The sequence below is a fragment of the Syngnathus leptorhynchus genome, chromosome 10, assembly GCF_054491065.1.
Source record: "Syngnathus leptorhynchus isolate UIUO chromosome 10, UIUO_Slep, whole genome shotgun sequence".
Classification (NCBI taxonomy): domain Eukaryota; kingdom Metazoa; phylum Chordata; class Actinopteri; order Syngnathiformes; family Syngnathidae; genus Syngnathus; species Syngnathus leptorhynchus.
This window is the reverse complement of record NC_141204.1, coordinates 9,593,527-9,617,201: the sequence shown is the minus strand read 5'-3', so window position 1 is coordinate 9,617,201 and position 23,675 is coordinate 9,593,527. Positions and strand designations below refer to the sequence as shown.

The following is a 23,675-nucleotide window of genomic DNA, read 5'->3' as shown; positions in this document are numbered from 1 at the left end:
TTTTGCTCAATTTTTCTGCACAGTTGTAAAATATATTAAAGTAGTGCAGGGGTACAGGAGTACTTGTATTTACTTGGCAGAAGTATCACTTTAATACTTGATGAAACATTAGAGGTGTCAAATCCAGGTCAAGAAAGGAAAATCCCTGCCATAGTATGGCAATTAGTTCCATCCGAAAATATAATATTTCAGGTGGTACGATCTTCATTGCCTACAGGTTTGTAAGCTTTTCGTGGAAAAATTAGCGAATATGTTAAGATCACATCGCAATTTTGTAGTGAAGTGTAGTGAGTTGCAATCGATCCCCACAAAAAGACAACTATAGTCAAACTGTCTTAGATTTATTACTGATTTTGTTATAAATCATATTGCAGAGGAAGTCCTGACCAACTTTTACAATCGTCCTGAAAACAGTAAACAATAAAAGGAAAAAGGTGAGCAAGGTGAAAGGTGAGGTATATGTGGATAATTAAATGTTGAATACACTCTACACTTTATCCCTTTACCGTACACAATTTGTTAATAATAACAAATGGATACAATATACTACTATGCCATCTCACTGTGCACAAAACAGTCGCTGGTACTACAGTCCGACAGCGTGACCCATTTTGGAAACCAAGGCACACCCCTCCAACATTTCTTTAAATTGTATCTTAAAGGGTGGGTTAAATCACAGCCATTAAAAACATGAGGTCAAAATATTGAAACAAATGCACCCATCAATTGCATCATTAGCATCGTCATAGAGGTGTATGCAGAGTAAAATGTGTTGCCCAACAGTATCCTTCAATCAATGTGTTTTTGTCCCTGAAGTGTTTCATCACCCATATTAATTAATACACATAAAAAGGAAAAACACCATCACCATACAAAAGAATTAGAAATAATAGCAAATTCCTGATGGCCATTTGGTGTTTGACTTGTTTTTAGGGGCTGGTGTGCACTGACAAATTTTGTGAGCAGTATTGTGTGTGAGGTGTCCATGTGAGTACGTGAATGTGTGTATGCGTGAGAAAGCACGTCCTGATATGCTTTAGTGCCTTAATCTGCTGTCTTAAACCTGGAATTTAATGTAAACTGATTTGTAAACATTTATGACGCAGCCCAGGGTGCTGCTGCTGGGTTTATTTTAAGCCATAATTTCTTCCGCAACAGTAGAAAGCTTCTATTGCTTGTGTCACAAGAACCTCATAGCACTACCTACCCTCCATACAAAGGTAACACAGTGAGTTGAGGCTGTAAATATAGACTTGACTGAAAACTGTCTTTAATAAATGTATTTTTTAGTCTTTTTTTGAATTCGGTTAAAAAAAATGACAGTGGAGGAACAGACCCCCCTCGGTTATGCATACAGCTACTGTACAAAATTTTTGCGATGACAATCACGCATGAAAAGAGCTGTATGTCTTTCCAAGATGTGTTTGCGAGTAGACTACTTCCTGGTATGGAGCCAACAGTACAATCGTTAATACCCTAATAGTAGTAATGACAATAATAATAATAATCTGTCTGAAATCAGCTGGGATTGGCTCCATTGCATCTGCGACACTCATGATGGTTAGCGGTTCAGATAACGTATGGATGGATAATAATAATGCTAATAATAATAATAATAATAGTGAGGATAAGCGGTTCAGAAAATGAATGGATGGATAAGAAGCAGCACCCGATACTGTAACATGTTTTTTTTTAATGGAAATAGGAATTGTAGTATTCCCTCAATAATACTTAATGCATCTGTTGTACTATTTACTGGTTTACAATGTCAAAATGAATTCTGTGAAAGAGCTTAATTATAAAACAAGGTGAGTGACGGCCCAAAGTATTTGTCCTGTATACCTGGCGAAAAATTCAGCGAGAGACTTTTGACAGTCAACCATAAAAAAAGAAAGCAAACGTATAGCTGTTTAGTGATTTCAAGTGATGTGCAATAAATTACACACGTTTTATGATATATACTTACAATTAAATGAATCTGGATGAGCATTCTAGAGAGGAAAATTTTAAGGCAGCCCTTATGCAGTTATATCACCTCTCTTGTGAGCATGGAAACGTGCACGCTCCCCCTTGAGTCAACAAGCAAGTTATGAGAAAAGTGTCTGACACAACGTAGATTGTCTAAAAGAGAAAAAAAGTGTTGGTGATGCATATTCAACAAGTGTAAATGTCACACTATGCGATTACACTGTGATTCATTTCTTACATTTGGCACAGCGAAGCGGGGGTTAATTAGCAGGTGAGTAACAACACGGCCACAGAAATGTTATGTATTGACACGGGAAGGTCTTGTTTAAGACATTGAGATGGACAAAGTGGTCACAACTGCCTAGTAAATGAGAGTTGAGTCACTGTTGGGCAGTGGGTGGCAGTGGGGTGCTTCCCGGGCCGGGTTGGTGATGAAGCAAGAGCAAAAGTGAAGCATCCCAATAGTCCTTTTGTTTTTAAAACCAGCACGACACCCAATAATCAACATTTTTACGCATTGGCTGCAAATGGACGAGTCTGGTATATATATAGACATAAAAGTACATTCTCAAGAACTATTTAAGTCTCCATCTAGAGATTGTGTTCAAATGAGTCTCTTAAAGAAGCTTAGTTGTGTTTGATGACATCAACGTTAGCTTTCTTTTTTTTTTTTTTTTTTTGCTAGTTCTTTCTGTGCTTCAAAGTTTATGATTATCATAGGCTGATTGAATTTCAAATGACAAAACCTCCCAAAAAATTAAGAGAGAGGGAGAGAGAGTGGGTGAATGGGTCTCACCCATTTTTCTTTTCCTCTTGTGAAACATCCTGAGCATGAGAAAGTCCACTGAGTCCAAACAAGTCCTTTGCGGGACATTTTTGGATAAATGAGATTAAATCCAGCACAGATCTGTGTTTTACAAAACAGTTCATCCATGCTCAAGTGGACTTGGCAGAAAAGAAATATGCTTCTCCTTTATATTTCAGCCATGGGGGGAGACGATTGGCCTGCTGATGTTGCTGTTGGTGGTCATGGCAGAAAGTTCCCACCTGGAAGGATGAGAAAGAGTGTTGAATGGTACTCAAATCAATGATGATAAAATCAAAATTATAGTAATAACATTTGTGTCATTTGATGTCAAGCGCTGTCACAGAAAGAATCAGGGGGACCTTTGTAGCTTTGTCCAATGCTCAACATACAACGTTATGTCAATTTTCATCCAAGTTGAGATAACTAACCACATTCCTCGTCACATTTTGATGGCATTAAGTAAGATAGCCCCGAAATACAAAACAGTTGTAATTAATGGTGTGTGACATCAGTTGGATGAGGGGAGGCTATGATGTAATATGAGAACCGGGAGCAGTGTCTGACAACAGGGTCTAGTACTGACCTGATGACAGGTCAGAGGTTGAGCTCCAGATTGTTATCACTGGCTCTGGTTTCAACACTACGAACCCTTCTCAATGGCTTTGTTCGTTTTTTTGTGTAGTGCGTGCGTGTATGTGTTGGATTGGCACAGGGGCAGGAGATTTCATTGAAGAGTACCGGGAATTCATCAGAATTTTATGACCTCACATCTCTCTCACACACATACAAAAAAACTTTATACGTAAGTTCAAAATAACTCTAGACTTTAAAAAGAAGTGCAAGGTGGTAGTGATGATGCAAGAGAAACAAGAGGCTCTTTCTCAAGTGACGTCAAGTGTCAAAAATGAATTAAGTTTTAATGTCCATGTCTCTTTAAACAGTGGCAAAGCACAGAAGAACAACAAAGACAATTTAATAAGTAGCATATGTTTAAGAACAGGATGTTTGTCAGACCTGATATCATGCGGGAGGCCCGACTGCTCCAGACGGTACTGAATTACAGCTATTTTGCATAATGTTTTCAAATTAGGACCTGAAAAAAAGAAAGAGGGATGATTCATAGGATAGAGACATTAGTAAAACACAATTTAGAACAGAGCCACGTCACATAATTAAAAACAGATCGATGTTATGAAAATCACCTTGTTCAAGTTATAATGTGTACCACATAATACAGTCTTGACTGAATGAGGCATTAACATAATAAAATGTGCCTATCTATACAGAAAACACCCACGCCATTCATTCTGGATAAAATCGCATAGCAACTGAACGTATTATGACATAGGCTGTGAGCACTACAGAATTTAATCAAGGACTTTCACCTGAGAACAGGAAGTCAGTCGACTTAGATTTGGATTCAACTTTGATTACCCCTTGGGATTATTATTATTATAATTTTCATTTTAAGTGCAGAAATTCAGATGAGGCCCATTTTCCTAATTGTGTACAGATGGAACCTTCTTGGAATATATTTGAAACTTTCAATTGTATTTTATATTTTTGGGGGGAATTCTTCTGTGTACGGAGAGGTCCCAGGTGATCAGGGCCATCGTCTCATAAAAGTGACCTAGTATGTGCAGTGTTGCAAAGACCAGCAAACACCACTGCAATGGTTCCTTGTGAAAGTCTGCCCTTGTTTATAAAACCACATACTTTACGTTGACTATCAACACATTCAACCACTTCAAAAACAATCCGTTTCAACGAGGTGGGTAAACCATAAGAGCTACAGTCATACCACAGAGTGCAACTACTTCAAACACTTCACACAAGCCCAGAGGAGCTCAGGCAAATCTGCATTCAGTTCCGAATGTACTCAAATGATGGTGAAGGCAGAGTAAGGAGAATAGAAGACACAACTCTTGGTCTCATGATGTGCTAAACTACTCATTACCTGTCAACCACAGGAAAGCCCTTTGTATTGCATGGCTGATAATGGAATAGGCTTGAGTGGCGTGAGTACCGGTCATCATGTTCAAAGCTATTAAAGTGATGCAGAGGATGCGTACGATCTAAGATGAATGTATATATGACGTAGAAGCTCGCATAGAGCTTGTACTTTGGAGTTGGCTTACACTTCAACGGCCATATGTCTGTCTTTAGGCTAAAAGAGGGAACATACATGCATACGTACAAGGGGTGCACCGAATGGGCCCCGATTTCCTTAATTTTAGGGGGGACAGATGATTGGCCGATCCCTTGAAAATAAAATCAATCTTGCTCACCAAACTGACTTTTTTCTCCAGAGGTCCCAAAGTGTACCTCAGATTGAACAGACAATGCCCCTCTACATTAGTTTTGAAAAATGTGGGGGGAAAAAGCGATGGGTGACAGATATACTCACAGAAATCTAAGATGTAGAGGTCTGAATGATCCATGAGGTCAAATTCATCACCCATTCCTTGCTCAGGACAGGGACTGCAACAAAGACAATAGCTTGTAGTTATCAAAGAGAAAGAAATTAACACAAAGAAATTCCACAAGCTGCATTACAAAAAGGAACATCATTTCATTCAACTTCTTTGCACATTTTAACCAAAAAGTCAACAATTAAAATAAAAAAGGTGTGTTGGTCACACATCGTTCAGCTCTCCTTATCACGGCCAGCTTGATTTTAAGCCCACAGGAAGTCGAGCAGTGCAGTAAGACAAGCTGGCCCATACAGATAGCCTCCCAGACATGTGATGCCGTTCATATCACTGCACATCTGTTTCCTGCCATGGCAAGATGCACACACGCATTCAAATGCAAACACACCTGTAACACACTAGGTGTATCACTGCCAAGAGAAGGGGAAAATAAACTGATAAAATCAATAACAATAAAACAAATTCGATTTATTGGACACCTCAAGTCGGAATTAAAAATTAGCACCTGATTCAAACTAGTGCAAACAACAAATAATACTGCTGATATTTTAAATGAAAACAATACAATGGTATTTATTTTTTTGGAATGCATTCATTTATCCGTGACTTCACCGAATGATTTTCAATCATAACAAAGAAAGCAAGCGCATTCAATTGGACGAATCAGATTTCAGGAGTCACAATAAACACTCAGCAGTAAGATTAAGCAACTCTGCAACATGCTATTTTATTCCCCATAATACAAATGAGTCCAAAACTCCAAAGATCAGTAGCAATAACATCTTTAAGAACACAAAAATAAAAACATACTTTCTATCATGGCTTAAAATTGGGGCATTTCTGAGATTCAGATGTAATCAACATACATCATCACGATTGGCCAGTAGGGTCCAAATCTATTTTCGGGCAAATTCATACCTTCTATTGAACATCCTTTTTTATACCACACATCCGTACATTAAAGGAGAGAAAACATGGGACCAGTGCATCCCTACTTGGGAGTTGATTAAATAGTTTGAGGATCCCCCCGCACCTCTCCAACTCATCAATCTCTATTTCTCTTTCCCGTTGTCTCCGCCACCGCGTCTCCCTCTCGCTGCGTGTTCAGGATGTTGTAAGGGGTTTACACTCCTAATCTTCCCCAAACAAACATGTTTGAGGCTTAAAGCAGCCAGGAGAGGAGCAGAGCACGAGCACGGTTGTCCCAGAGGGCCAGCTGTGGAAGTCATTACGCCCCCTTCCCCACAAAAAGGTGATCCACCCAGGCTTATAGAGAGCCTTCAATCGAATACCTTCAACAACCCCGTCCCATCATCGGAACACCGGTGACTCTTATCTTTGCTTCCCGTCCTTCATATAGGCCTAATGGCAGTACCATCACTCAAGTGTCATGCCTAAAAAGTTTAGGGATAGCGGGAATGTTAGTATGGAAAATACCACTGAAAACTAGATGGAGGGAATCTCTGTGACATAAGAGTAATGGGCACTGCACGTAAGACAAGAAGAAGCGGGCTTGTAGAAGTGCAAACCGATTCAATAGCACCAGATAATGGAGGATTATTTTCACCTATCTTAGTTGCTAGTAGTATCTAGTTGTTGTCAAAAGAAACAGATTAAGTTAGCAATTTACACGCCCGCTTTGATTTTGTACATTATTAATACAAATTATGATCTATAATGTGTTCTATTGTGCATTACAAATCTTTGATAACTGCCAAACTGCTATCATAATGTGCTAAACAAATGAGCCCAATAAGGTAAGAGACAAGTGGAATAGTTTGCAAAACAGAAAAATGCATCTGAGCCATTAGGGTTCAGTAGTTCAAGAAGCAAAACCAATTAATGTGACATAATTATCATACGTGCTGTTGGCAACTGAATTTGTTTGTTGAGTTTTTAATTCTTGTCAGTGCCTCAAAATGTGTCGTTAAAGGTTATGAAAAGTTGAACATGTTGGAATGACACCAACAGCAGCATAAGTAACTCCACTGTTTTGAGAACACAATGCAAGCGCACTAGCTGTCAACAACTCACACAGCGAGAGAGTGTCAGCCTTGGATGCTGATGCGTGAAAAAAGGTACAGATAAGAAAATGCCTTAAGATCATCAAGAGAAATGACAACTGTATTGCTGGGACACAACTTTCTCGCCTACTCATGGACAATATTAGCCTGGGTGTGAAATCCAGCAGCACATTAATGTTTTATTGCTCTTTGTAAAACAAGCCAAAAAGATCTTAGAAGGAAAAAGGGGGCGGGGGGGGGTTTGATGGAAGCGGGAAAGTCACAGTGTTTGACTTTATGTGGCGTCCTGGTGTTTGATGGTTCACTTTGTTACTCGATCAGCAAAGTATCACTACGTGTGAAAGTTGGTTGTCCTGACCTCGGAGCAATGGTGGTTCCCAGTCTAAAAGAAGCCAGAGTGATACTCCCCCCACTAAAACAACAGTGGTTGCTATTTCAAACAACACTCAATGAGGGTGTCTAATCACCCAATTGCCGTCCTCTCTAGTAAAGCGCTGACGTCTCCACCTAATTATCTTTGAAAGTAGGCCACTGAAACAGTAGAAAATCAACTACTGTGCTAAAACTAATGAGGGAACATTACAGAGCCAAGGAGTATTCCAGACTTGGAATTCATCCATGTAAATGCCATACCAAGAAATGCTAAGTGTTGATGGGGAAAGTTACTTCTGATGATCTGTTGGAGTGTTTTGAGTCATTTCATTAGCGATATCCTCATTCTTGGAATGATACGATCTTCATCCTGTTCCTTTCGCTACAACATCCTATTGAACTTTGCTCCTTCAGGACCATCTAGCTCACAGGAACTTATCGCACACACTACAACTTCCTGTAAAACACCTTATCAGGTTGAACAGCCACATGTAATTATTTTTGTAAGCCTTTTAGAGAAGAAGAAAAAAAAAAAAGAATTTACAGGGCGAACAGATGGTTCTAGGAAAAAAATTGTGGCAAAAATGAATCAACACTGGGATACAGATTCCGTCAAAAAGCAAAATCTGCATTTTGAGTCCAACTTCTGAAACTACATGCGTGATGCACTGGTTGTAGGCACAACTATGCGTGTCTGAACCTTTATCCAAATTTTATATTGGACTGTTGATGGTTGGTGATGATAATAAAGCTTCCTTTGCTTACCTATTTTAAATGGCATACTGGATTCTTGAGAAACAGTCAACGAAGGTTTCGAAAATCCAATTGTTATCACTCATTGTTAGATTCTCATCCATTTTTTTTTCTGCCTTAATCTTTGCTGTCTCACCAAGTCTTACCAACATATCTGTGCCCCCTCCTGAGTGGTGGCTGGAAGTTGGATTAAGACCTGTAGCCCCATGATGAGAGTGAGACACAAACTAGTTCTGGCTCCTGAAGATGCCTGTTTTTAGATTAGACAATGCCAGTTGCTAAATCTCAAATTTGACTACAAATCTAATTTGCCTTTAAAATGGAGCAAAAGTGCAAACTGGCTCTTTCACACATTTATTTATTGGGCTTCTTTTTGCAAGGCTGCGTTTGCAGGGTTGTTTTTTCATCACATTACACTGACACAAACTTGGAGCTGATGGAAAGAAGGAAGACATGAATTACTATTTTGGCCGTAAAACAGCTGGTTACAATCTATAGGAGGTGGTTGAGGTGGCATATTAAAGTTTTCAAACTCTTGCCACATTATCCAGCTGCAATTCATAAAATGGGTGTCAAGGCCAAATGGTGCAGGATACTAAAGATGATGCTGTAATACTGAATAATGTACAGCAGAAACAGGTTGATCGCAAACCATATGATGTGATGCCTTTAAACCTTGAGTTATACAAATCTTTTCCTCTAGTCACAATTGGTCAAAAGTAAAATATTTAAATATGTAATAAATGAATCATTGTTCTTCAGAGCACATTTGCCACGAAATACCATGACAGGAATATTAAATCCGATGTTGGACTTTTATTTTACATGTCATTTTACTTGAATGACATTACAAATTGTCACCTATGCAGGTTGTTTATTTGAGCTGCCGTGGAGCACTCACCCCTATGACACCATAACGTATACAGGCTGTTGGTGGGTTAAGGAGGGTTAAGATGCAGATGAAAAACTAGCATGGTAATGTCTTTGAAGGGTAAATCACTGAATTGCTGTGCTGCCCAAAGGTCTTGTACCGCACGTGCGAGATGCCCCAAATCCATCTCAGGTCACCTCGCTGTTTGACAAGTTTTATCTCAGCCATATGAAACACACACAAAAGCCGACTGTCAACTACTAAAAGGAAACCTTTGCAACCTACCCTTTGACACGAAAGGGATAATGACAACATGTGTATAACTGAAGAGTTGATAATCGTGCTTACGTGGAGCCAAGCGTCTCCGCAGCAAAACGGAATACGACAAGTGCGGCTGCAATGGACGACGATGTACAGGAGTTTGACCATCAATTAAAAGTTACATTTTATAAGGCATCATTAGCATTATATAAAATACATTAGGAAAAGACAAAGAGAAAAAAAACTGTTCAATAATCAACTGGCAAAGTCCAACATCGTGTTTAGTCTAAAATTGAAACTATCAGGTTCAATGGTGATAAGCTACACTTTAGCCAGCTGGACTATCATAACAGCAGCCCTTTCCGCCATTGATAAGGTGCTAAATGGTATTATAGGTGATATCGAGGCACCAGACTTTTGACCTCCTGATCAGCAAAACAACATCAGTGGACAAGGTAGAAAATCACTGGCTCAGCAAATTGCTGTTTTAAATTCACTCGTTAAATTCCACCCAGATTAAATATCATGGTGAGATTTTGGTGGAATAAACAAGAGGTTTTGTGTTGGGATGTTTTGGCTACCAGTCAGATTACCTGCTATGTGGTCTCCCTTGAAACGAGTCTTAAGCAACCACACAGTCTCTCGAGCTAGAAGCATGGGGCCAACAACTTGAAAACTATGACTTCTATACCGTCAAACATCTAAACCATTTTGTAAATTGCTTACCCTATTAAGTAAGGAAAATTATTTGCTTTAAGAATAAATTCAATTTGGCAAGATTAGTTTGAAATCTATAAAACAGCTTCTACACTACAATTAAAAGCTTTATTAAAATACTACTTTTTAAACAAAAGGAACTACAAAGGTGAAACAAAACTGCATCTAATCTCGAGTCACTGCACTTGGGAATGCTTTACATTTTAAAGGAAAAATAAGACATTTGTAATATTTGTAACTAATTACAATACTTGTTAGTGTCCTACTCTTGTATGAATCAATTGTAATAATAATAAAAACTTGAGAGATTATGTCAAGCATGATGTTATATATATATATCGTGGTACAAATACACTTTATTAGGACAAGCAGTAGATTCTCCTGAACAGCTTGGAATCTGTCTGCTCACAGTGTGCCAATCTGTTATGTCCTTGTCCCACTATACCCCTCAAACCATGCCCGGTTCCCAGCCTTATAATAAATAATTTAGCAATTTAACATTACCATAGAATGTTGTGCACTCATCTTAGCTTTGCTACTAAAAGCTAAACAAGATAATTTATAAAGCTGGAGTATGTTCAGTCACTTGCATGGAGCTTAGAGATATTGGATGTTTCACTTTGCAGGGTATGCAGTTAATTGCTTTGGTAGGTGAAGGTCAGTGCAGGTGGAGTTAGTCATGCATGGGTCGTCCTTCGTGGGGCAATGAGCAGGTCTCGGCAAATGAGTGTAGCAGAGGTGGTAAGGGCAGATCAAATTGCACTCCGTGAGAAAGAATGCTCCCTCAGGTCATAAATCAGTGATGGGGCAGAATTTCGCGCCTCTCTGGAGCTCAGCATGTCAATTTACACTAACGTAAGTGGCACTCTAGGCTGCCAAAACTATCCGGCCATTTTCCCTTCAGCAATGTGTACACTCCATTTCTGAAGCATGCTATAAATTGCGTCAATTCCTGTGCAAAAATGACACATGGACTCAGAACAACCTGTATTGATGATCTTTTTGTCTAAAACCAATTTTTACATCCTATACAGAACAATCTGTATTAAAGATCTTTTTGTCTAAAACCAATTTTTACATCCTATACAGCTTACTCACCTGCTACATTTAGCTCAGACTGATCATTTCACACATCAAAATGCCTTAGAAAGCTAGGCGATTTGGGAGTTCCGGGGTTTTATTGTACTTCACTAAAGCAATAAATAATTGCCAACACAAATCTAAGACTGAGAATAAATATCAACAGACGGGCTCTGTTCAAGATCAGTCTGAAAGGACAACCAACCCAGGAAAACAAAATGTGAGCCATAAATTTGAACACAATTTCCTTGGGCCGACCTACCAAATGAGCAGACTCACAAAAGAACACAAGCAACGTGTCCGGCACATAATTCATGGGGCCTGTGCAAGCATTCGTCAGCTGCATAAAGACAGATACCAATAACTTTTTAGGCCTGTTAACTGCCCTCCTGTTGTTAGGTCATGTAAAAACAAACACACGAACCAGGCCCCTTTTTAACAGAAAGGTAGAGTTAAAAAAAAAAAAAAAAAAAAGGCCTTTCTATTACCAACTTGTAGTGCAAATGAACACGTATGGGCAATCTTGATTGCAGGAAAAAAAATAAAGGAAGTCATAATAAGAAGAAAACAAACGACTTAGAAGCCACTTAGTGAGCATTTGTACGTCTTACTACAGTGTCTACTCGTTCTTATGGGAGTTCCTGTGCGTAAGAAGCTTACAGGTGCTCATCTAAACAAACATAAAATGCCAGTCAATAGAAATGTGTGGTCAACTTGTGACAGGAGTGTTCAGATCACACCTATATAACAACAACTGGTTTGGGCCAGCCAGACATAAAGATTTTGAAGTTAGTGTGGTGTTTCTTTCATCGTTCCGGTGATTCCAACCACACTAACTGATGAATTTTACCAACACAAGCCCAGTTTGTTGTCAACAGGAAATTGAGTCCCTGTGAAATCCACTATGGGCTAATCCAGGGGATATGGATATCCAGGGGAAACAAAACAGTGTTTAAGTATGTTTGACTGTACAACGCAAATTGGAGGCAGGCTAACTTTGCAAGACACAAAAACACAAGGTACGCTATTTCTCATGAAATGGTTAGTGATCAGTATTTCTGGTTCACTTCAAAATGATTTTGCTCAGAGCTGTGTCCTGTGAATTTAAAGAGTAACATTACACTTTTTTTATGGTGCTTAAAAAAAACGTGACTTTGATTATTCATTCGCTATTTAAGTGTAAAATGGGGACTTTATTTGTGCACTGACGTAACAATTAAAAACAAGTTCTTCAAACATGGCTTGTACATTCAATAAACGTTTTATCGTGGGACGGTGCAACTTTCTATTAACTTCTGTTGGGATTTTTTTTTTCCTGAAATCATCAAACTGGATATTGACCAGCATCTCGGAACAGATTATATTCAACATTTAAGATTACATTTTAAGGTAAAAAAAAACAAAACAAAAAAAAACTAACAGATTATTGTCACCATCTTGAGTCTGCTGTTATTTATCTGAATAAAACCTCACTATAAACTTGTGATAATTTTATGATTATAAATTTTATGCAACAGATTGAAAGTATTTTTCTAAAAACAATAGAATTTAAAAGTAGCACCTTCCCAAGGCTTAACCAAATTCAGTCATACAAGCAACACATTTCGGGACATTTTCTAACCTAAATTGCTGCCAAAATGTGCAATGCTTACAAATATCTAAATGAAACACAGTTTGACATTGAGAAACAGAAAACGTTTTTTCTCGATTTTGATAAGGTCTCACAGCAGTGTAGTTATTAATCCATTACTGTATTGCGGTTAAAAGAATGTCGCTCTGATAATCACTAAATACTTTAGGTGTGGTTTTGAACAAGCACTGATCTAAATCTTACATGAACATGTCATCAAAATACTTCAGACAGTTCCAAATTATTTCAGTGGAAACGGTGGCGTTTCTTTCATTAAGAGAGGGGAATGAACAATTTTGTCTATGTATGGAAATAATAGTATTTGTACTGTAATTAAACCTATGATACAGAGGCCATCCAGGCTTGAGTTATCATGATTTGAGGTCTGAAGGATTTTGGGCCTGTAGACGTAGTGGGGCTGAGAGGACTCTTATCCGCAACCTTCCCATCTGCACTATCAGGTTTTCCCAGCGGGGTTTTGACTGATAACTCAGCTTTGTGATAACAATAGCCCAGGTCCCAACTATGCTGGGCCATCTAAAAGCCGTTAGCTACCTCATTAGTTCACTGGCTACTGGCCTAGAAACAGCACAGTGGCACCTTAGCAGGTACCAGTCAGTTATCATTACTGTCTTATGACCACCAATGAAATCATCCCAGGCGATCGTCTACAGGAGCCAGACCATCGTATTGGCATGTCGAGTCCTTCCTCTAAATTTGATCATGATTTAAATTAGAAGTTAAACTAATTTCTTTTACTTGAGAATGTCAATAAATACGGCGGGTAGTTGTGTATCAAAGCATGACTAACATGCAAAGCTGTATAATACTGTATGTGACAAACTATTTAAATCTTTTTTTTTTTGCTTTACCTGGTTCCTCCAAAGAGGATGATTCGATCTCCAACCATGCAGCAGCACTGACGTCTCCGAGGACATGGGCCTTTCCCCTTGGGTTCTATTTTTGTCCATAAAAAGGCTTCTGTAGAGTAACAGACATTGATAATGATGTTGATTATTTGGGGATACCAAAGATGCATACAGTATTGACATGTTAGACATACAAACCCGTTCACTGATAATCACTGCTTTCTGCACTAGATTAACCATGACGATTTTACTTTCTTTGATGCAACTTAAAAAATGTATACTACAGTTCTAACGATTAATCGACAACTAATCATTTATCAAATGAATCGATAGTCATTTTATCAATATATTTCTGATTTAGAAAATTGTTCTGCTTTGTTATGTTTTTCCCCATTCATTTATTATTCAACAAATAATCAACAAATGTATCGATTATAAAACTTATCATTGGTTGCCCTAATTAGGTGATCAGGGGTCACCAACCTTTTTCAAGCTGAGATCAATTTTTGGGAAGGGCTACCTACCAGTTTGGTACACATTCCTGAAAGATAAGCGAAGACATTGATCACGCTAATTACATCTCACAATAATTAGGAAACAGAATAAAATCATTAGGCAACACTTCTATAAATCTACTTATGAGATTCTTGGGAGCCTGCGGGCACTACGTTGGTGACCCCTGCCATAGATCAAAAACATATAACCAGGCATATCCACAAGTCAGCCGTTTGAAGTATAAAACTCTTGATAATTCTTCTGAAAACTGTTCACTTTAACTTTGAGGATAGTTGTGGTTCAAATTAGGAGGACTTATGAATATTTCAAAATATGTCCATAAACATATTCTTAAGTTTGTTTGAAGTGTCTTCTTATTTATTGAATATTTTAATATATTTACTATATTAGCCCTGAACTGCCTGCAAACATTTCACCCTCCTGGTATATAGGGATAAAATAAATCCTGAGGGAGACCATGCTTTGGGAGATACAACATACACACGTGCTTGGCAAAACATTAAATTGGTTGACTGCACTGAACATTAGAACAAAGACTTATCCCAAATTGAAAATGGAATAAAACCCATTCATTTTCTGAACAGCTTATCCTCACCAGGGTCGCGGGTGTGCTGGCAGCAGTATATGGGGAGGAGGCGAAGCACACTCTTAACTGGTTGCCAGCCAATCACAGGGCACAGGGGAAAGAGTAACTGAGAGATGTAAAAAGCATTCACCTGGACTGAATTTCCAGAGATCATTGAAGTGCTGGTCCAAATTGGCATTGTATCCTCCAAATATGTATAGCTCTCCCTTGTAGCAAACTACATATGCACATGGACGAGAATGGGAGATTACGTTAACCATTGAGCATGAAGATTAATAACATTTGCATAAATAACATAACGCGCCGGGATGAATTGCAAGAGTTGAAGCAAAATGGCAGTGCAGTGCTGAGCAAGTTGAATGAGTTTCTTACAAGCTGAGTGACTTCTTCGTCCATCTGGTGAGAGCTGTGTTGCGGGGCTGGTCAGCCAGGTATTGGTCTGCGTATCAAAAACTTCTATCTGGTTGCAGTAGATCTCATTGTGGGAATGGAATGGACCAAAATGGTCTCCTCGCCCTCCAAATACAAACATTTTTGTACCAATGATGGTTGCTGAGTGGAAGTCTCGCCAGCTTGCTGGAATGCCCTAGAAGGGGAAAAAAAAAGAGTGCATTAATTAAAAAAATTTAATTAGATTAGAAATTAGAAATTAGAAATTAGATTTCATATCTTTGAACACCCCATCACACTGTTAATTGCTATCTTTACACTGAGATGAGACATGAAGGGAAATTGTGACACCTAGTGGACGTTATTAAAAGAAACAATCAGAGTGCCAGAGGGGAACGGTATTATTTAGCAGTTGGAAAAGAGTAATCAAAAGAAAAATAAATCCAGTTTTATGGAATTTTAACTGACAGTGATTGCAATCTAATGGATGGTAAATCAGTGAGCTGAATAACACAGCATACAATAACCCTTAATAAGAGTCGTTCAAATATATACACTCAGCGTGAATAAAAACATGTCATGTTTAATTAATTGATGTAAAATTAACGAGTAGAACTTCACTTTAATAATTCTAAATAATTGTGCACATGGCAGATGTGCTGTACAATATAAGATGCTGATTTAACAATAGTGTTTATTGCAGAGGTACTCCATGCACTGGACACTAATAAAAAGTTCTAAATTGTGTGGTTGGCCTTTTAAAACATTTGCATTATAGACTGTGGTGGCCAGTCCTCTAGTTAAAATGCTAGAGATAATTGCAGGAGTGAATGAATTAAGCCTTGCTGGTTGAGCTAACATTTTCCTTCTTTTCAATTATAAATGAAAAAAATATCTATACATATATATTTTTTTTTAACTTACCATGGTGTCAATTAAAGACCAATGCATGGTAGTGGTGTCCAGCTTGTGGATATCATTGGAGAAGCAATCAGCCTAGAGAGCGGGAGATGAAATGAATTAAATATTTGAATTTTCACTCGACCGGCGTGATTCCCAAAAATTCATACTGAACTCAATTTGCCAACAAGTCAAAGGCTACTGAACACACGTATATATTGGTCACCATCTGCATACTTTCTAAGACAACAAATTGGAACACTACATATCAATATTTTTCCCCACATCTATCTTTATGTATGTAGCATGTAGTTTTTCCCAAGTGGAGTTACTGTAAAAGCATCTTTCACTACACATATTTTTCCATTAGCCCAAAAGAAACAGGACAAAGACTCACCAGCTGCTCGTAACCTCCAAATATATACATCGACTTCAACAGAACACAGGCTGAGTGGCCATCTCTTGCCCCTGGAACGCTCCCAGAAATTTTGGGTGTGAACCATCTGTGGGTATCTAGAGAGGAGGAATAGCTTGAATTAATTGTCAGTATTTTACATCAAACCTCTGGTAAAAAGTAAGCAGAGATTTGAGGTGTGTTACACATGCTATTTTGGCCTAGTTGTAATATATAGCGAGGAATAAATAGTCTATCCCAGCTGATGTTGTATTTCGATTCACCTGAAAGATAATCAGTCTGCTTTTGGGGGGGACTGCACAAATTTGAGTACATTTACTGCTGAGTGAGAGGCTGGAATTCGACTATATTAAATGTATCAATTATTTTGCTAATTGATTAGCAATTAACCATTGCACCTCTAAACTACTTGTTTTGCACATTTGTTAAACAAAACTTCTTGTGAAAAAATATGGATTTTGTGAACCATTCCAACCCTAGTTCACACCTGTGAGTATATATCTTCTATATTTTAAGTACAAGAAAATTGAATATCATGATTATTCCGCTCAAGGAAGTACCAGATGATCAATAAAGAAAGGTTTGTAGATATATTGTGAGTATTCTCTACTTACTGACGTCGAATGCATACAGCACATTGCAGGCCCCTTCGGTGTCATTGCGCCCCCCCCACAAGTAGATGGTCTCATCCAGTAGCACCGCCGTGTGACCATAACGCATGTATGGCACTTCACGAGCCCGCTCATGTCCCAATGGCCTCACTGGGGGCAAGTTCATCCAGCGCATGGACACTACGGCATTAAATTGTCAAGGAATTAATAAAATGGTAACGCAATGCGGGCAAGTTTAGACCTCTCTTACATTCCCAGGTGATTGGTTAGTGGATATATTTTCCTCTACTGTTTTATTTCTGTTTGTCTTGCTGTATAATATTTCACCAATGACTCATTTGCATCTAACAGAAAACATTTTTAAATATCAATCAAAAGGTAAAACGGCGTGACAGCAGGCACTTCTGCGGAACCGACATCAAAGGGAAGTCTCGGAGAGCAAGCAACCTAATGAAATCAGGAAACAACAGCAGAGATGTTCTCATCTCCAATTCAAATGAGCATAAGCATCTTCAGGAAGGTTTGCTTGCTCTGATCTTTTGGCACACTCCTAATATGAATGCTCAAGTTATTGCAGGCAACTGCAAAACCCCAACTCTATTGTTTTGTGAACAATTGTTTAGAAATTCTAACTAATACCAATAAAAAGGGATGCAAAATGTAGGCAATTTCTCAAGCAAGCACATTCTGTACATTTACTTCAGTATGACTTTTTTAAAGATCATGAAAAAACTTTCACATAGCAGCAACACAAGACATTTCAATGCAAACTTGACTACTTGCACTTGTTGACTTGCAAAACATAAACGGAAGCCTTGAGTTTATCCATTCTAACTTACCAGTGTTGAAAACATGCACATCGATTTGACGGAGAGTCTCATAGTCTTCGCCGGAGCAGTAGCCCCCAAAGGTGTAGACCTTGTGCCCCACGGCCACTGCGGCATGATTGACTCTCCGTGGCCCTCCTTCAAGGTGGACCGACCAGCGCAACATTCCACTCGCCTGCACCTCTGCGTAGTCAATCACTTCATCCCCATCAGACCAATTGCCACCATTAAACCTGTAAATACAAAAAGAGGAATTAAAAAAAAAAAAAACTTAGTGGTGGTAACTAAAGAACAAACTAACTTTGGAAGCTCCTCTGTATACATTTTAAATATATATACTTACAATAGTTACAACTGGTGTGACTGGAATTTGGCAAAATGCATAACGGGCTTTTTGGTAACATCTTTGTTTACAGAGACAAAATGGAGGCATGAAAAAAAAAAAAAAAAACAGTACCGTAGTGAAACATGGAAGAAGTTTGGTTATGTTCTTGGGCTGGCTCTTGCACAGGGTGTCTTGGATCTGTGTAGCATAACATGAAATATGAAGATCAAGTGGAGCAGGGTGATGCAAGACAAAGGAATAAATAAATCAAACTTTCAATTAAAACTTGCAAAGAAAAGGTAAAACACGAAAATGTCAACTCTAATCGGCTGTTGCGATGCAAATTTCCACCGCATCTGATCACGTAATTATGCTCACAGTCATCAAAGTATCATGATTATAATCATTCTGAAATTTACTATTATGATCATAAATCTCAATAATCTCAGAGCAAAATGTGCTTCTCCGCTAAAACCACCCAAGAACAGCAAAGAACAAAACCTATGACTATTCTGAAGTGACTTCCTATGAGGCCAGATCTAAATCTTACCGAACAAGGTACCAAAACTTGCAGACTGGCAAAGACGCTCTTAAAATGTTACACAGCCGAAGCAGTTTGCTCACGAGAAGTGGGACAAAATTATTGCAAGTCTCGTTGACTTACAGAACTTGTTTGCTGGTAATGTTAATCTGAAAAGGTTTAGCCTGAAAAGATTGTGCAACAAAATAGTAGATAAAGCATAACGTGTAGTCCATTTACCATAACCTAATTTTGTCCAGTACAGTTTAATCTGTGTGTATTTGACATATCATGCATTATTGCACAATTGAAAAAAGTTTCTATGGGTGCTAATAACAGGTCTCTGACATTCTTTAGTCTCTAGTTTGGGAGGGGAGTTGATAAGAAACACGTTCTTGCTTTTATATTCTAATACTCAGTATTAGACACCGAATATTTAACAATAGAGGCCCATGTGAGCAAAACATTTTGCAGCCCCCACCCTGTCCCCATTCTGTTTATTGACCCACTTTCTTGCTGACCCCCAACCTTTGTTTGCTCTTAAAAATACATCCCTAAGCGACCCTATCTATTTTGAGCCCCCCTATCAGAGAGGTAACACCAGATCTACGATTATTTTACTTCATCACACATACTCTAGATGCTGTGCTTTGTATTACACAATACACACATGTTTGTACATACATTAGAAGCAACACTGGGTTTGCACAACAGCATGTGATGTCTTCTGCAGAATGTTTAAGTATAACCACCACTTGAGAGGTGGTGAAATGGGTCCACAATCCAAAGTGTCATAAGAGATCATGTGTCTGATTTAGGAACATCAACATTAGACTCAGTGGGGCAGAGCCATAACACCTTTCCACAGTCTCATCCACCAGCTAGTTAGGTTTAACAGGACGTTTTTATCGTCATGTCAGAAAGGGACAGCGAGGTTGTCACAACCAACATAAACGATCTTAACGTTATCTTGTTCCGCAGTCAAGCGACAGTATGAGACTCTTGGCGAGTAAGCTAGGCTAAAGCTAATCTACGCTACCTTATTTAGCGCAAGCCCGACTAGAAATTGACAAGTTACAACAGCGACGTTTATTTGGATAAAACACAAGGTTGGGCAGTGCACGCCACGACAGCCAAAAAATTCTCATGTTAATATGTGTAGCATAGCTACCTTGGAGAAGAGTCGGAGGCGGTTCACTGATGTTTTTGCACACTGGCAGCAAGGCAGGCAAGGGAGTCCCTTGAAGGGACGTTGTGACGTGTCGGGAAGGGAGAGAGTGCGCCCCCTATCGCCTTACTCGTGACACAACTGTCACGCTCATGGCAGTCATGTGACGGAGACGGCTCTAAACCGCTTACAGTTCCGTTTTTTTTTTTTTTCTGGTAAGGCACGGCGTCTAGGAATGTTAATTGTCCAACGTGCATTGCCGGAATGACCAGTTCGCATCCGCGGAAGGAAAAGTAGGGCATCTACTGCTTGCTTATGTAAATAACGTCTTCATATCATGACTGTCATCATGACTATGCACCAGTTGGGGGCGATACTGAGATGACTTTCGGTCCTTGATTATATTAGTGCAGTGCAGTACCCCACTAGTTTCATATGCACATTAACCCCTCTTTAGTGAAAAATAAAATTATTTTTTTCAAATTCAAGACTGGTGCACAAAATGAGCCGTGCATGAACATCACCTTGTTCAAAATACAAAACCAACTCAACTCACAACAAATTACACACCTGCAAATCAGTGTAACTTCTGCTGTCCTAAATTTACACGATAAAGCAGGTATCTTCGGACCTCCACAGTGGAGCTCTGCCGAAACCCCTGAGATCGACTCACCAAACCACTAGGGTTCGATCGAACCCAAGTTATGAACCACTGTTAGTGGCTTTGCCCTTTATGACTGTATTTCATGTATTTGGTCGCATAGTTATGTTAGTGACATAGTTCCTTATTTGTTCACATAGGATTAGATACATCATTTTCTCTATATATACTTGAGTTACTCAATTACACTTAGTCAGAAATGTTTGCCTTCTAAGGCTTCTGCGTTCAGTTCTGTTTTCTGTTGTTACTTTGAAATTTTGTAAATAAAGACTGGTCTGCTTCTGGGTAAATGATTATGGAAGTATGGACCCAGCAGACTCAGAAGACCCAATTCACCGAGCCGAGAGGCACCAAAGACTATTACCCGGTCAATGTGAGTATCTCCTGAAGACTGTGGTGGACTCTATTCAGAACTTTTGCACCATCATGAACTCAATAGCCCCACAGATGGCGTCCAGCGTCCCATTGCTGATTTCATCACCTGCCCCAACTCAGCCCCGCATCTCTAATCTGGGAGATACCAACTCAGTGACAACAGCTTTTTTTTCCTCACCGGGAGCCCAACATTCCATCACCAGAACAATAATTTGGGGATGTAGGAGCTTGTGGCTGGTTCCCGTTAAAGTGTTCCCTGGTTTTTGAGCAACAAGCAAGTGCATATTTGGATGATCACTCAAAGTTGGCCCATGTCATCAACTTGCTTCGGGGAAGAGCAGGAAGATGGGCCAACGCCTTATGGGAATCAAAGTCAGAAATCTTGGAATCATTTGCTTCATTTTCCGAGGAGATGCAAAGAGTTTTTGATGAGCCTTTCATTAATCCAGCTATTGTCTTTACGTCAGGACTTTCAATCAGCTGCAGACTATGCCATCGAGTTCAGGATTTTAGTCTCTAAAAGTGGATGGAACGAGGCTGGACAAAAACAGCTTTCATCTGAGGAGCTTCAAAATCAGATGGCTTCCCGAGATGAACCTGAGACTCTTGAACAATTCTTCCCTGTAGTAATCTGAATGAACAATTGCATCAGAGAATTCAACTCCTGATCTTTCTTTGGTTCCTCCTAAATATCACGATTCAGGGGAGGTGTTTAGTAGGTCTCGAGCACTTTCCTGGAGGGAGGCAGACCAGTGATGAAATCAATTGATAGGTGGGAATTTGTCGACTGATTTCATCACAGGTTTGCCTCCCTCCTTTGGAAACATGCTCCTATTGACTGTGGTTGACAGATTCTCCAAGATGGTTCATTTTGTTCCATTGCCCAAACCCCCCTCCACCATTGAGACTGTTTACAATGGTGGATCATGTCTTCAAGTTTCATGGCGTCCCCATTGACATTGTTTCTGACTAGGGTCCCCAGTTCACTTCCCAGGCATGGCTAGCTTTCTGTCGGGCTCTGGGGGCCTCTAGCCTGTCTTTTCGTGATCATCCCCAAACCAATGGACAGTCAGAGAGAGCCAATCAGGACCTGGAGTCAGCCTTAAGGTGTGTTTTGTCCCGCCATCCAGCTTCTTGGACTAAACACCTTTCTTGAGTCGAGTATTCCCACAATTTCCTCAGTTCCTCTTCCACGGGCATGTCTCCTTTCATGGTCGTGTATGGATATCAGCCTTCACTTTTCCCCTCCCAGGAGCAGGAGATCACTTCCATGAGCAGGGTCATGAAAAAACCACAATGTATTCCAAACTGGCTTCCCAAACTTATTGGTCCTTAGTGACCCCAAGAACAGGACAAGTGAATAGTTCGTGGACCTGTTCTAAATGATTTTTTTTTTTTTTAAGTTTTGGGGCATTACGATTTCCTAGTAATTGTGTAGAAAAGAGAATAGTGTTTCATTTTGACATTAAAATGTTTCCGACCTCAAAAATCCTTAACAAGATTGTCTTTGCATGAGTGAATACCATCAGTTATTAATAATAACATAATTTGAGGTAATTATCATTTTTTTAGACTTAGGAAGTGTGTATCCAAGTTTAATAATACAGCTCCAAATATGAACATTTTCAGTCTTTGTATATGTTTTCAATTTTTTTCCCCCCAAACATTCGCTGTATAATGTATTTAGAAATAATTTCTAAATTCAGAATCTTTAATAATAATTCTAAAAAAACGTCATAAAAATATTCAAATAATCATGAAAATGTGGCATAAAGGGTTATGAAAAAGCTGTCTCTCATCACAATCAATAGAGGGCGCCCACCAATTAATCCTTGCTCCAAGATTTTGCAGCATGCAGTTCCCTGCCTCAACTGTTGTCGCTGTAACATGACACCTCTTCTAGGGTGGTGTTAAAAAATGTTCATGTTAAAAAAATAAAAATTAACATGAGCAGAAGCTCCAGTTGGATCCCAATTTTTTTTTTGCATTCCACTGCAGCTATCCATTAAAAAAACACCTGAAATATAGACCACGCCAATCATTAATCATTAAGCTGTCAGTAATAGAGTACAAATTATTCTAGATTTTATAACCATTTTCTTTTAACCTCAGAGAAGGTTCATATTGGTTGTGCTGTACTTATTCCAATCAGTGTTGTAGCATTTTTCTAACACTGCTCTCGTTGTGTAAGATTACCTCATACATTTTCCTTTATGTCTAATGGGCTAATTAAATGAACAACTGACTTTATTAGGTTTGGTATTCATGTCTGCATTTTTTTTTTTTTTGCTTGCGGTTCAATGAATTCATCAGAATAAACATAAAGTAGCACTTTCATTTGCCATTAACATTTTGGAAACATTACAACAGCAATTTAAAGACATTAAAAATATGTATATGACAGTTGCACTTTAATTTTTCAAAGCATTACATTACAGAGGGTTGGGTTGAGACTTATCTACCTGCTTTCAAATGTTAAAATGTAGTGAAAGTTTAGACTTGTCCAAGGATTCTGGTGAAGAGAGAACATATTACAGCTGCTGCGGACCTGCTTGCATCACTACTCAGTTTGATCCTCTTTAGGGGAGCTTTGAAG

At 38.9% G+C, this 23,675-nt stretch overlaps 1 protein-coding gene across 2 annotated transcripts; it reads right to left on the bottom strand.

Moving 5' to 3' along the window:
- Positions 1-340: 340 nt before the first annotated feature.
- Positions 341-20,715, bottom strand: klhdc3 (kelch domain containing 3). 2 transcript variants are annotated; one of them, XM_085922645.1, is made up of 12 exons: positions 20,614-20,715; positions 18,488-18,553; positions 18,043-18,263; positions 17,207-17,383; positions 16,575-16,690; positions 16,202-16,273; positions 15,260-15,473; positions 15,018-15,104; positions 13,789-13,897; positions 5,184-5,257; positions 3,791-3,869; positions 341-3,015 (listed from the first exon to the last, which is right to left on the bottom strand). In XM_085922645.1, the coding sequence occupies exons 3-12, from the start codon at positions 18,194-18,196 to the stop codon at positions 2,949-2,951; spliced, it is 1,149 nt and encodes a 382-aa protein (XP_085778771.1). In that variant the 5' UTR covers positions 18,197-18,263; positions 18,488-18,553; positions 20,614-20,715; the 3' UTR covers positions 341-2,948. The 2 variants fall into 2 exon arrangements, with proteins under 2 accessions (XP_085778771.1, XP_085778770.1); XM_085922644.1 differs by lacking the exon at positions 20,614-20,715 and adding an exon at positions 20,047-20,256.
- Positions 20,716-23,675: the final 2,960 nt, after the last annotated feature.